This window comes from Podarcis erhardii, assembly GCF_964252035.2.
Source record: "Podarcis erhardii genome assembly, chromosome: 2".
NCBI lineage: Eukaryota > Metazoa > Chordata > Lepidosauria > Squamata > Lacertidae > Podarcis > Podarcis erhardii.
This window is the reverse complement of record NC_138498.1, coordinates 62,139,696-62,153,573: the sequence shown is the minus strand read 5'-3', so window position 1 is coordinate 62,153,573 and position 13,878 is coordinate 62,139,696. Positions and strand designations below refer to the sequence as shown.

Sequence of the window (13,878 nt, the reverse complement as noted above, 5' to 3'; positions counted from 1 at the left end):
TGTTGTCAGTCCCTTTTCTACAGCTCTGCTCTCTCCTTCCTCTTCCTGTTCCTGACATGTGTGCCACTCTCTTTCTGGAAGAGGCAAGGCTTTTTAAAAGGTGTTTGATATGAGCTAGGTGAAACTTTAAAAATAATTATGCATTATGAAACTAAGCCCAAACCCTCAGGGTTCTTACTAGCGAAAACATCATTATGCAGGGAGGAGGGGCAGAGCTGTCAGCTGCAAAAGCACCCTGTGCTGAGAGTCTGTATTATCATTATTTCATTAATGTGTAATAGTCGTTATGGTTGATTGCTTTCATTCATGTTGTGTAGTGTTTTCTTCTTTCTATTTTATTGACATTTCACAACCCTTATGAGAATCAATTGGAAAAAAGGAGGAGGAAAGCATTGGGAAAGTAGGCTCAACAAGAAATATGTTTCAAAGGCAGAACTGAAACAAGTCTAGTCTTTCATTTACCTTAAAGCCAACATAACAAAAAGATGGAAAAGCCAAAGCAGGCATGTACAGGAGATGTGGCTTTGCAGTAGGAACACTTGCCAAACTTGATAGACTGTGGAAACTTGAGACAAGAACATCTCACCTGAAACCAAGATAAAATGGTTTAGGTCACATGCGATTTCAGTTATCCTTGATGAAGGTGGAACTTGAGTTTTATCAGCAGCAACTGAAGGGAGTACCATATTTTTTGCTCTATAAGACTCACTTTTTCCCTCCTAAAAAGTAGGGGGAAATGTGTGTGCGTCTTATGGAGCGAATGCAGCCTGAGCAGCTATCCCAGAAGCCAGAACAGCAAGAGGGATCGCTGCTTTCACTGCGCAGCAATCCCTCTTGCTGTTCTGGCTTCTGAGATTCAGAATATTTTTTTCTTGTTTTCCTCCTCCAAAAACTAGGTGCGTCTTATGGTCTGGTGCGTCTTATAGAGCGAAAAATACGGTAATTTGAGCTTGTGAACACAATTTCCCTCAATATACACAATTTTACAAGCAACTTCCCCTATATAGTGTATTTTTGCATGCTATTTTCATGAAGATATGCATTTTCTGCACTCTTTCATTCAATATATATGCATTTCTATATACATAGCTTGGCTAGAGAACTGCATTGCAAAATTCAGAACAGTGTGAATTTTGAAGGATAATGTCCCACTTTTTCTTTTTCCTCCCCTCCATGTTTTGGAGAACAAATAAAAGTGGTGTGTTTTTATATGTAGGTGCAAAAGCTGACTCCTGTTTCTACATAGAATAAAATCCCTGCACCAAATGAAAGGAATGGTGAAATTGGCATTCCTAGTAAGATGTAACCAATCCACTTTAAATTATTTAATTGCAATGCTTCTGCAGCCAGTCAGGTATGGAGGGTTGCAACACAGGCACTTGGCTGTGTCATTTGCCAAAACCTTCTCTCTCCAGAGGAATTGGGGTTGAAACACCTATATTTCCCAGGCCTTAGGCAGTTGTGCATTACATTATTCTTTTATTATTCTATTTCCTCTTCCCATTTTTCTTCTCTGCCCTGCTATTTTGTCCCTCTCAGTTTCTTTTCTCACCTTTCTCCATCAGTCTTTTTTGAATTACAACCAGCCTCTCACTTATATTCTCTCACCCTTCTCACATTCCCCTTTCCACATTTCTCATTCCAAGGCTTTTCAGAATGGGTGGAACATTGACAATTAAAGGGCAAAGCCTTTCTCATTCCAAGATTCTGGAGAGATACTCCCAATGCAGAGTAGACAAGGGGTGGCCAACATGGTGAGCTTCATAGGTTGCTGAACTCCATCCATCAGTACTATCAGTCCCAGTCAGCCTGGCCAATGGGCATGGATGGCCAAAGTTGGAGAACCATATTGGCAACCTCTACAGCTGAGCACTCACCTGGGAGGTGCTTTGGCTGCTTGATAGGTTCATATATGTTTATCTTCTCCCATTTTGACCTCTAATAATGCTTCTGACAAAGTTTGCAAGATCTAAGCAATGTATTTATTTCTAAAATAGTTTCAGGAGAGGGAGGAACCCAAAGACGTTGTTGTTCTAATTGCATTAATTTCTACAACCCAGAAATGTGGTGAGTGGACAGAGGCATTGATCCGTAGTCTTCATCATCTCCACCATCCAGAAAGAGTAATGATTATTGGGTGTTTCTGATTATTAACCAATGGTGCAAATATATATGGAGAAATGCTGTATCTGGTTATTAAGCAGCTTATGGAGTGCATTGTTCTGTGGGAGAAAGGAAGAGAAGAGTGTCAGGGAAAGTGGTAAGGAGGAAGAAAATGTGAGCAACTCATATGTATTTCTTTATTTGGAATCAGTGGCGGATGATGCCCATTGGGATTGGTGGCATGGGAGGCAGGGAGGCCAACAGCAGATGGAGCCAGAGCAAATGACAGCTGCAACCACAGCCAATGAGAGGCCCCCGCCTACTGAGCTCCACAGGGGCAACACTGAGATGAAGGAGGAAGCTCTCAAGGAGTTCCACTCCTTGGCTGGTGGTCAGTAAGAAGGTGGGCATGTGAAGACTCCCTAGAGGCAGACTAAGGCTGGTGGGACCGTGTCCTATTTGCCTCAATGGGTCAGCCACTGTGAGGAACATGTATATCTCACCATTCTAGTTCAAAACTGAGCCACTCAACACAGTTAATGAATGCAGAAATTTTGGGGGTGGGAAACAGAGCATATAAAAATTTATGCCAATGAAAGAAGAGCAGATAAAATAAACAATACAGAGGTGTAAAAACCAAAGAGCAGAAGCAGCCAAGTATACTGACAGCAGCAAGAAAAGGTTTTGATATGTGGCCAGGAAGGACGGGTCCTCACTAAGGTCTTTGGGGGAATATGAACCTTCAAATACGATAGCCACCTAGGCCAGCATCCCATGCGTAACTTTTGGCTGGGTCTTTTCCCAGTCTCCAGCCAAGTGGAAGCTGCCTCCTTGCAGATGGGACTGAAGCTACTTTAATTCTAATTAACTGGAATCTGAGCCCCATAAGGCAGCTGAAGGCACAGTTGATAGTCCCCAACCAGGCCATTATCTACAGCTGGGAAATAGGTAAAAAGGTAAAGGTAAAGGACCCCTGGACACTTAAATCCAGTCAAAGGTGACTGTGGGGTTGGGGTGCTCATCTTGCTTCAGGCCGAGGGAGCCGGCATTTGTCCACAGGCAGCTTTCCGGGTCATGTGGCCAGCATGACTAAATAATAATAATAATAATATTAATCATAATTTATTATTTATACCCCGCCCATCCGGCTGGGTTTTCCCAGCCACTCTGGGCGGCTTCCAACAGAATATTAAAATACAATAGTCTATTAAACATTAAAAGCTTCCCTAAACAGGGCTGCCTTCAGCTTTTGGTGCAACGGAACACAATGATGAAGGCAGAGCGCATGGAAATGCCATTCACCTTCCCACCGCAGCGGTACCTATTTATCTAATTAAACTGGCGTGCTTTCGAAATTCTAGATTGGCAGGAGCTTGGACAGAACAAGTGGAGCTCAGCCCGTTGCAGGTATTCCAACTGCCAGCATTATGATTGGCAAGCCCAAGAGGCTCAGCGGTTTAGACCACAGCGTCACCCGCGTCCCTCAGCTGGTCTCTAGCCAGACCCTGCCCAGGAGACAGAATTGCTGGAGTCCCACCACACACACCACCCCAGCTGAGGGATGTAGAACAAACTCCTTCCTATCCATCCCCACAGCTAGGTCCAAATTGTTTGCTGCCCTTAGCAAATCAACCCCCCACTCAATTCCTGATAGCTTCAGGTGCTTTAATTATGATTAAGCATGGAAATCAGACCTCAGTTAATTTCAGTGATTTAACTACAGTGGTACCTTGGTTGTCGAACGTAATCTGTTCCAGAAGACCATTTGACTTCTGAAACTTTCGACAACTAAGGCGTAATGGGCAGTCGGCAAATTCAATTGAGACAATTGAGAAATGAGCTTCAGTAGCCGTTCGCCGTCCGAGGTGCATTCAAATCAGAAGCATTTATTTCCAGGTTTCCGGCGAAAACCAAAATGTTCAACTTCTGAAGCATTCATCAAATGAGGTACCACTGTACTCAAACTGTAGTGGTGATCCAGATTTGTGAATCTTTCTGAGACTAAATATAGCTCCTCAGATTCTGTTTCACACAGAGACATTCATACACATCTACAATAAAAAAATATTGAGATCAGGTTGCCTTACCAACATGCTCAAAGTATTTGATGTTTGTCTCAGGAAAGTTTTGCTCCAAAACTAATTTCTTGAATTTTTCTTTGATGTCATCTCCCACTTCCGATCCCCTAGCTTTAAACACAAGCAAAGGTTGAGTAAATTGTTGTTCTCAGAAAGGCTGAAATATCTGTTTTATGTCTATAGAGCACCCAAAGTCATCTCTTATTCTTGCCATCTTCTCTGGATTGTCCATTAGACAGCCAGGAACAGAACCCCCATGAAACCAGAGAAGAGGATCTAAGCAGGCCTGGCCAGACTTGGCCCTCTACATGTTTTGGAGCTACAATTCCCATCATCCATGACCACTGGTCCTGCGAGCTAGGGATGATGGGAGTTGTAGTCCCAAAACATCTGGAGGGGCATGTTTGGCCATGTCTGATCCAAAGGAACTGAAAGCCTACACAGGTGCTGACTGTCCCTATGTGCTAGTGGGAGGCTTTATGGTAGCTGCTCTTTCTGCTGGATCATTGTTAATAATGCAGCCCCCTGTTTCCTTTTATTTTGTAGACACCTTTTATCTTCATGTGAAATGCTAAAGTGGCCATTCTTTAGGGTTCTACCTCCTTTTCCATAAAAGATATTCCTTCATCCCGGGAAGGGCTGATTATTCCATTAGCCACTTTTTATTCTAGAAGATTATTGTAGTCAAGATTTTAAATAGGTTTTCCTCCTTCTTTTTAACTCTGTACAGTATAGGTGACTGTTGACAGCAAAAAAAAAAAGTGGGGGGGGGGGAGAAATTAGCCAGATAAGTATAGATAAAGATATTCAGTAATTTTGTATTCTATTTTTGTATGTTAACTAGAGCTGTAATTGGATTGAACAGACCTTAGGGTATCCTTCCATAAACGTAGGGTATCCATCCAGATGTTTTAGGCAAAACCTTCCACCAGCCACCAAACTGTACTACAGATGGAAAAGGCAGGGCAGGGCCAACTCCTTCAGCACAGCAGAGTGAGGAGCAGCACTGGCTCTGCCTCCTTCCTTTGAACTTTTCCTGCTCTGGCTGGTCCACAGAAAAACTTGAAACTCAGAACTTGAAACTGAGCTTGCTTCTTTCCTCTGCTCCCAACCCATTCTCCTTTTGTGACTTTTAGGGTGTGTGTGTGTGTGTGTGTGTGTGTGTGTGAGAGAGAGAGAGAGAGAGAGAGAGAGAGAGAGAGAGAGAGATTTGTAACTTCTTTGTGGCTGAAGAATGAGCTGAAAAACAGCAACACTAACTAACTAACTAGCATCCTTTTTGCTCAACCACAGATATGCCACAGGGTGGAGTGAGGGTTATTGGTTTGTTTGTTTTATGTTGTGAACTGCTCTGAGATCTATGGGTGAAGAGCTGTATTTAATAAATAAAAATAAAATCCATTGCCATAATACATACCAGACAGATACATAGCTTCATATCCTAATTTCTTCTTGTGCATAATGACATACTTTTCATAATCAATATCCATGATATAGGCAATACCATCTATACAGGAAACAACACAAGATATCAACTGAAGGAAGCGGGTTCCTCATTTCTTGGATGTTAGTGGGGGGGGGCAGGCAAATGGGGATCAGCCACTCTTAGTCACCTTAATTATTCATTCTTTCTCCCACCCCCTCATTAATATGTCTTCAGAATTTTAAGGGAGGTGAATCTCCATGACTTAATAAGTGTCCAGCCCAGGTCCACTGCCACAGATTGCCCTCCCTAAAGCAGGCAGTGGGAACCACCATTCCTTCACCCCCCACATTTCATCTTGCTCCCTGTCTTACTTTCCCCCTCTTTTAGCCATGGTGTTAGGCATGGCAGACTCCTCCAGCTCTTGAGGCAGAGAAAAGGGCGTCTAGTTACATAGGAAATGTATGATTATGTGGACACTCTCTCAACCCCTTCCCCAGAAGGCCTTACTTTGAGGAAGGACACCCCCTCCCTCTTTCTCAATACAGTCATACCTCTAGTTGCGTTCGCTTCATGTTGCGTTTGCTTCATGTTGCAGATGCATTCTGCACGCTTCACACATGCACAGAATGGCCGTGTGCACTCCATGCTTGCACAGAAGAAGCGCTCTAGTAGTGGACTTTTCGGGGTGCAAACGGCACCCCAGAACATATTGTATCCACAACTAGAGTTACCACTGTATGTGGCAGGTAGGAGGGCGGACCTTAGACCCTGTTTGGAGAGTAGCAGAGCAAGCAGGTTGCAGAGAGGCTCCAGACAGTGAGAACTCACCACCCCTTCTGCTCATCCTTAACTTTGTTGAGAGCCGCCCACAGTGGCTGGGGTAACTCGGTCAGATGGATGGGATATAAGTAACAAAATTGTTGTTGTTGTTTGCCTGGCTCTGTTAAACTAGAACTTTTCCTGCGGGCCTTGGAGAACCTCACTAGAAAAGCAAAAACTAGCTGTTTTGGTCCATTTCAAAAATAATAAAACCCTCTAGGTGAGCATTACATTTATTTCAGCCAATCTTAGTGTCAGGAAAGACTGGCCAACTTTTAAGTTCTCCAGCACTCTTCATCGAGCACAATATTACCAAAATAATGATTAATTTTCCCACCCACCCAAAAAAACCAATCAGACTGGGATGATATATATGAGGGCATGATATATATGATGATATATATGATGATATGATGATATATATGATGACATATATGAGGGCAGCTTAAAGGATCTGTTGCAAGATAAAGATTGTAGGGTGACAGAGTCTCTTCCCAGTACTATGAACATCAGTTGTCTGGCTGCCAGGGATTCTGCGATAAAGAAGCAAAGACTGCTCCCCAGGTCTGAGAACATAGATCCCAGCTGTAACCCAGAACTCCCTTGTGCAGCCTTGAGTGAAACACTCAAGTTCCTCCTGGTTAAGCAGAGGAGAGATCAAAAGAGAAAGCAGGAGTCTTCCATTTTTTCCATTTTGAAAAGCCCAAGATTAATTCTGGATGGCAACAAGGCAAATCATATCCTCCTAAGTAGGGAAGTGGAGGCATTGGTTTAACCATCTGCCATGAACCATAACTCAGGGGGTAAATCACTTCCTTTGCATGTGGAATGTCCCTGGTTCAATTCCTGATGTTGTGCAACTTAAAAGGATCCTGTCACTGGGATGGAAAGAGACTTCTGACACGGGGATGGAAAGAGCCACCGTCAGCCTGAGTGGGTCAAACTCAGGCAAACGGACAAATAGTTTTTGGCAGTTTCCTGTTACAGCGGTACCTCAGGTTACAGATGCTTCAGGTTACAGACTCCACTAACACAGAAATATTACATCGGGTCAAGAACTTTGCTTCAGGATGAGAACAGAAATCACGTGGCAGCGGTGCGGCGGGAGCAGGAGACCTCATTAGCTAAGGTGGTACCTCAGGTTAAGAACAGTTTCAGGTTAAGAACAGACCTCCCAAAAAAATTAAGTTCTTAACCCGAGGTACCACTGTACTGTGATGTCTCTTTTACCAACCTTCATATCCTGCTCTTTTGCTCTCAGATCACAAAACGCAGATGGAGATTTAAAAATATTTATATGTTTTGTTTAAACTGAGGGAAAATCAGCTTGCAAAAGAAGGGTTTGCATGAGGTAAAGATGGGCAAAGGACTTCCACATAACCAGACTGTTACGTACCTTTAACTCCTCATTTGCCCTTCCTATCTCATTGTTATTTAGACTGATAGTCTTATGCTGCATCCTCTTTACAACCTCCTCCTCCTCCTCTCACTTCTCTCTTGAATCTCAAGATGAGAGGTCAGCTTGGAACGATCTTCCGAAAGAACTATGGAGCAAGCATAGCTGCCTTTGTTTTCTCTAGGCTACTTAGGTTTAGTGAGACCCAGTGCTTTCTTTCAGAAAAAAAGTTTAGGGGTCCTCTCATATTCCTACTCATATTGAAATACTGCCCCCTCAGTGAGGCCAAACTTAGATTGACAAAATGTTTAAGGGTATGTGTACCCCTGTGTCCCCCCAGAAAGAAGCACTGGCTAGACCTAGTAACCTTTTTCTAGGCAAGTTATGCATTTCCTAAAATAAACAACCTTGTTGGTGGGTGAGTGATTGCATTGCTCTCCCCCTCATAACTTGATTTTGCACTCAAAAGGAAGAATATACAGTGGTGCCTCGCAAGACGAAAAGAATCCGTTCCGCGAGTCTCTTCGCCTTGCGGTTTTTTTCGTCTTGCGAAGCAACCCTATTAGCGGCTTAGCGGCTTAGCGCTATTAGCGGCTATTAGCGGCAAAGAGGCAAAGCGGCTTAGCGGCTTAGAAAAAAGGGGGGAAGCAAAAAAAATCACAAGACTCGCAAGACGTTTTCGTCTTGCGAAGCAAGCCCATAGGGAAATTCGTCTTGCGAAGTGCCTTGAAAAACGGAAAACCCTTTCGTCTAGCGGGTTTTTCGTCTTGTGAGGCATTCGTCTTGCGGGGCACCACTGTAAATGGGAAAAAGAACAGATGTTTGAACATTTGCCCAAATCACAGCATCTGGATCTTCCGATCACAAAACATACTTTGTCATCAGGTAATAGGGTGGCTCATGGCACTCGTACTTACCAGGAAATTCGAATACACCAGGTTTGTCAGTGTGCTTTAACACAAGAGCTGATTGTTTGCAGACACCATCCCTGGAAAAGAGAGCTAAATGAAAGCACTTCAAAAGCATATACCCAGCCTGCTTCTTGCCTTGCCTCCTCTACTTGTATTTTTTAGGGTGTCAGAGCCACTGATGGAAGAATACAGTACCAGTAAGATGCCTTAGATTTTACCAGAGGGAAGGATAGCCGGAGTGTCAAGTGGAATAGCACCCTGTTGCGGTCAATGCCTTCAAAATGAACAGGCCTTTTTGGAGGCCTCTACATTACCAAATGGTTTCCACAGGATTACTCAATGTTTCCATTGGCATTCCAGCTATGTTTTATTTATATCACTATGCCCAACCTAAGTGGCTCGTTATGATATATTAAGATAAAACAAGACCAAAGAGAGAGAGAGAGAGAGAGAGAGAGAGAGAGAGAGAGAGAGAATAGGGGATGGGAAACATGTGGTCTTCCCTAAGCAGCAGCTCTGTACAAAATCTGGACATTTCTCCATCCAGCTCAATAATTTCTACACTGACTGGCAGTGCCAGAAACTTTATGCCCTTTCCAAAGCATCTCAAAACAATTTCAGGGGAAATCAGGGCTGTGCCTCAGTGGCAGAGCACCTGCTTTGCATGCACAAGGACCACGGTTCAATCCCCAGCCTATGCATGATGGGAGGAGAGGTATCAGTTGTAAGGTACTAACGACATATAATTAGCGGTGAGTTTCATATCTCCATCCAAAACCTCCACCGTGTGGTCCACCGGTGATATTTTCTGATCATGCTCATTCAACTCAGGCAACTTGGAAGCTATCCCGATGGGGTGCCACTTCCCGATAACCTAAAACAGAAGAATTTTGATTGACATTTTAGGGGGCAGCGAAAGATGATAGGTTTAAATATATAAAATAGCAACGTCCAGTCGGTGGACTGCGAAAGTAATGTTGGTTATAGCGCTGCGTTCAATTTTTAGTGTTGCACTTTCTTTTGTGCATTTTTTGTCATTCCCCCCCCCAAAGAAAATGCTCAACAACTCTGGCCAACCCCCCCCCCAAAAAAAACCCCCACACCCCACACACTCCTCCTCCTCCCTCCAATGACAATGCATAGATTAGTGCCAGTTATTTTATCCTGGGAGTACATTGCAGTCTCTGGGGAGTTGGACGTGCCTGATATAAAGCAACCCACCTCATCTCTGTAATTTTCCTACCAGAGCTAGAAGCACGAATCAAAATCAGGCAGCCATTAATCTGCTGATAGCCAAGTTTGTGGGCCTGGGTGAGAGGAGAAGGGGGACCCAAAAGCAACAGGGCCTTTACTGTGAGCATTCAAGATCAACAACCCTAATCTGCCATTTGCCATCTGATTGGATTTACTCTAGCTCATTGATTTTAGAATATTTTTATTCCCTGCCTGATATTATATTAATGTTTTATATTCTTGTTGTTAGCCGCTCTGAGCCCAGTCCTTGGACAGAGTGGGCAGGGTATAAATATTATTATTATTATTATTATTATTATTATTATTATTATTATTATTTACTCAAGAGCAAAGCTGCTCAGGTGTCCTATCCAGAGTCCTAAGAGAAGCAAGGTCAGAGGGGAGAGGGGAAACATCACTCATTTCCACAGGTTGCAAGTCCCATCTGTAAACGTCTTACCTTTTGGGGGTCAAAATTCGGGTACACAGGGATGTCAGCACTGACAGGAAATATGCAGGCAGGGGTCAGTCCAAACACCAGCAGCAGCACAGCAATCATCCTGGAGCTGGTTCTCTCCTGCTCTTACCGTGAACACCGTGTGCAGGGGGAGAGAATGATGGTCCAGGGTTTCAGCAGCCCAGTTTAAATATCTGCCTCCAAATGCCTTCAACGCACATCCCACTCACCAACTTATGCAAAAGGGAAGAACAGAGTGGGAGCAACAGGGTTATTTTTGAAGGGAATTAGTTTGATTTGTGGTGTGGAACAAGGTGGAGTCTCCTTTGTGCTTCAGAAGAAGGGAACAAACATGCTTGTTCTCTTGGGTTGTTGAGGGGGATGTTCTTGAGGGGGGTGTTCAAGGCTGGCACATTCCCTTCCTGGGCAAGTACAGAGATCACAGGTGCTCCATGGCATCTCCTCCTCCCGCCCCACCCCATCTCCACAAGCTGGCCCAGCCCTTAATGACTTGTGGTCTGTTCAGCAAAAGGAGTAGAAGACCTATCACAGAATGAAATACTTAAGCTTCTCCAGGATATTAGATCACTGGACCACACATCCCAGGGGCTGGTGGTGGGAACTGCCACCTCAAGGACCTGATCAGGCCCACCAAACTTTCCCGGTGGCAGCACTGCCACAGGTAGGGGAACGTGCAGAAGACCAGCAGGTGTGGAACAATTATCCTAACCATGGGTTGAAACTAGTACACCCAGCCCAGTGCCAAAATGGAAATATAGATCATCCCTTGCCACCCACCCTGCTCCCAAAATAGATCTGATGAGCGATGGGGAGATGGTCATCTAGTATTGTGGGAGAAATCCACCCTAAGCAGTTCATTCTGTGCAAAGCCTTCTACCTCTTTTGTGGGGCAAGGGACGGTGGCAGATGTAAGTCTTTAAGCTCTGGGCAAACTTGGGTGAGGGGAGGAAGGCAATGCCTCAGAGATCATGTTATCTTTGCACCCACCCGGGAATGGAATGTGCCAGCCTTCAAAAACATCCCCCTCAACATCCCAAGAGAACAAGCATGTTCGTTCCCTTCTTCTGAAGCACAAAGGAGTCTCCACAGGCTTCGATCCAATGGCAAATGGCCACTTGGGCAAGATGAATCTCCAGCCACATCTTTGTACATGAGAGGTAGGAAGGGAGGAAATCAAAAGTAGTCATGTTATTCCTCTATAGGCTGCCATTGAACGTCACTCCTCTTAGTTGCTCAGGGAATGGGCTGCAATGTACCTTGTCCCACCCACTCCACAAATAAACCAATTCCCTTTTAAAAAAAGAGGCCTATTAAGTAGCACTCTGGGTGGAGACAGCATTGATATAGTTAGCATAACAGAAATCTGGTGGAACACAGAGAACCTGTGGGACAGAGTTATTTCTGGATATAAACTCTGTAGGAAAGAGTGGGATGTACCAGAGATGGTGCCACTCTGTGTATCAAAGACAACACTGAGTCCAGCAAGCTAGAAATCCCCCAAAGTGCAAACTTCTCTACAGAATTATTCAGTAATTCAGTACTGGGGTTGCGCTATTGTCCCCCCTGATCAAAACACTCAGGTATATTTTGAGCTGAAGAATGAAATCAAGGAAGAATCCACAACAGAAGGCGTTGTAGCAATGGGTGAGTTCAACTACCCCCACATCCTGTTCTTACAGTGGCCAACCAGATGCCTGTGAGATGCACACAGGCATAACCTGTGCAATGGCACTCTCCTCTCTTGCAGTTTCCAAAAACTTGTATTCAGAAGCATCTTTCCTTCAAGTAAGCTCAAAAGAGCCATGTTTTCGTGCTATATCTGAATTGGAAATCACAACAGGAGTAGGCTGTGTGTGCTGGTCTTGTCTCTGCCCCTAAATCCCCATTCCTAGCCTGCTCCATCCTCAATGACTGGAAACCCCACAGATCTCTAGACCTGCAGGCTATTATTCTGAGTAGAAACATGTAGGATTGCGCTGTCAGTTTCATTTCCTAGGCATTGCTTTAGCCAGATTCTCATAACAGGAGCTTATCACCATTGTATGGGGAAATCGAAGGTGAGGGGGGTGTTTTTGCCTCAGCACTGTTCTTTTTGTTCCCTGGACTATTCAGAACACTTTGTAAACTCATTATTTTCTTTCATGATAGTTTTGCAAATGAGTAAGGGGGGGGGGGCTTTACACTTCACAAACATCATCCAGCCCAAAATGAAGCACATTGATATTTCATTATGTATAATTATAAGTTGCCCCATAACAGGATGTTTTCCCGGCAGCTTTCCAACCACAGAATAAAGCAAATTAAAATTCATTGATGGCAAAATAAAATTGATGGCAAAATAAAAGTAAAATAAAAATAACGCAGCCTAAAACTCATGGCACAAGGGATGACTCAAGAAATCTAGAACAGTGTTACAATCTATACAGAAAGTATTAAGAGCCCCCCCCCCGGGGGGGAGGCTTTGTTTGCTGCCCGAAAGGGAAAACTGCAGACACTAGGCTAGCTCTGCTGCAGAGGGTGTCCCAGAACTGAAATGCCACCACTGAGAAGTCCTTTTCACTAATAGCCACCTGTGTTTTTCATTTGATGGGGCAGCTAACAAAGGCACTCCAAATGGGTCTAGGCAGGGTATATCGGAAGAGGTGGTCCATCAGGTTCCCTGGCCCTATGCAGTGAAGGTTAAGACCAGCACTTTGAATTGGACCCAAGGCCAGTGGACAGAAAACCAATGAAGATGATGAAGCACTGACATGACATATTTATCTTACCCATTCCCAGCTAGCAATCCCACAGGGATGGGGGGTGGGGTTACAAAGAGTGTATTAAACTACTGTAGGGAACTGGGTCTATACTTTGCCAGCAGGTAATGAATGTATGGTGGGCAAGGCACTGAGTGTGGGCCCAATTTATACAATAACAGGCCAACATATCCCCCCTTTTCATCTTTTATTCAGCGTGAGCGTACTGGGAAGAGTTTGTTTGATCTCAGTCAAATCACCATAGACCTGGCTGGGTTCATGATGCCAAGATTGTAAAGGGAAGGGAAGGGGGACTAGGAAAGCCTAATTATGCCCTTCCATACACAATTGCCTTGTGAAGTAGGCCAGGCATGTGCCAAGCTGCCTGGTAATCACTCTCCTCCAGGCCCCAAATGAGAGGGAATTCTGGGACTTTCCAGAAACTCTTAAAGATAGCATCCAGTTTACTTGACACTCCCTGAGGTAAAATAAAATTGTTTCACCACCAAGATTCCTCTCCATTTACAAGGCAAGCAGAGCTGGTGCCCACCTCTCTGTCTGTCCCAGTGAACAGAGCAGCCTGCTTTTCTCTGTCAACCCCAAGTCCTATAGCTCTGTAGCATGAACAAGGTGGCTTAGGCACATGGGGATTTTTTCCACCAAGCCTGTGAGTTGGCAGCTGTGAACTCAAGACCC

The 13,878-nt window shown here is 44.3% G+C and overlaps 1 protein-coding gene across 1 annotated transcript; it reads right to left on the bottom strand.

Annotated features, from left to right (window-relative positions):
- Positions 1-1,959: 1,959 nt before the first annotated feature.
- On the bottom strand, positions 1,960-10,604 carry LOC309336058 (epididymal secretory protein 4-like). The gene is made up of 6 exons (XM_081851487.1): positions 10,427-10,604; positions 9,471-9,607; positions 8,740-8,810; positions 5,599-5,688; positions 4,191-4,292; positions 1,960-2,222 (listed from the first exon to the last, which is right to left on the bottom strand). Exons 1-6 carry the CDS (start codon positions 10,523-10,525, stop codon positions 2,206-2,208), a joined length of 516 nt encoding a protein of 171 aa, XP_081707613.1. The 5' UTR covers positions 10,526-10,604; the 3' UTR covers positions 1,960-2,205.
- Between the last annotated feature and the right edge of the window lie 3,274 nt (positions 10,605-13,878).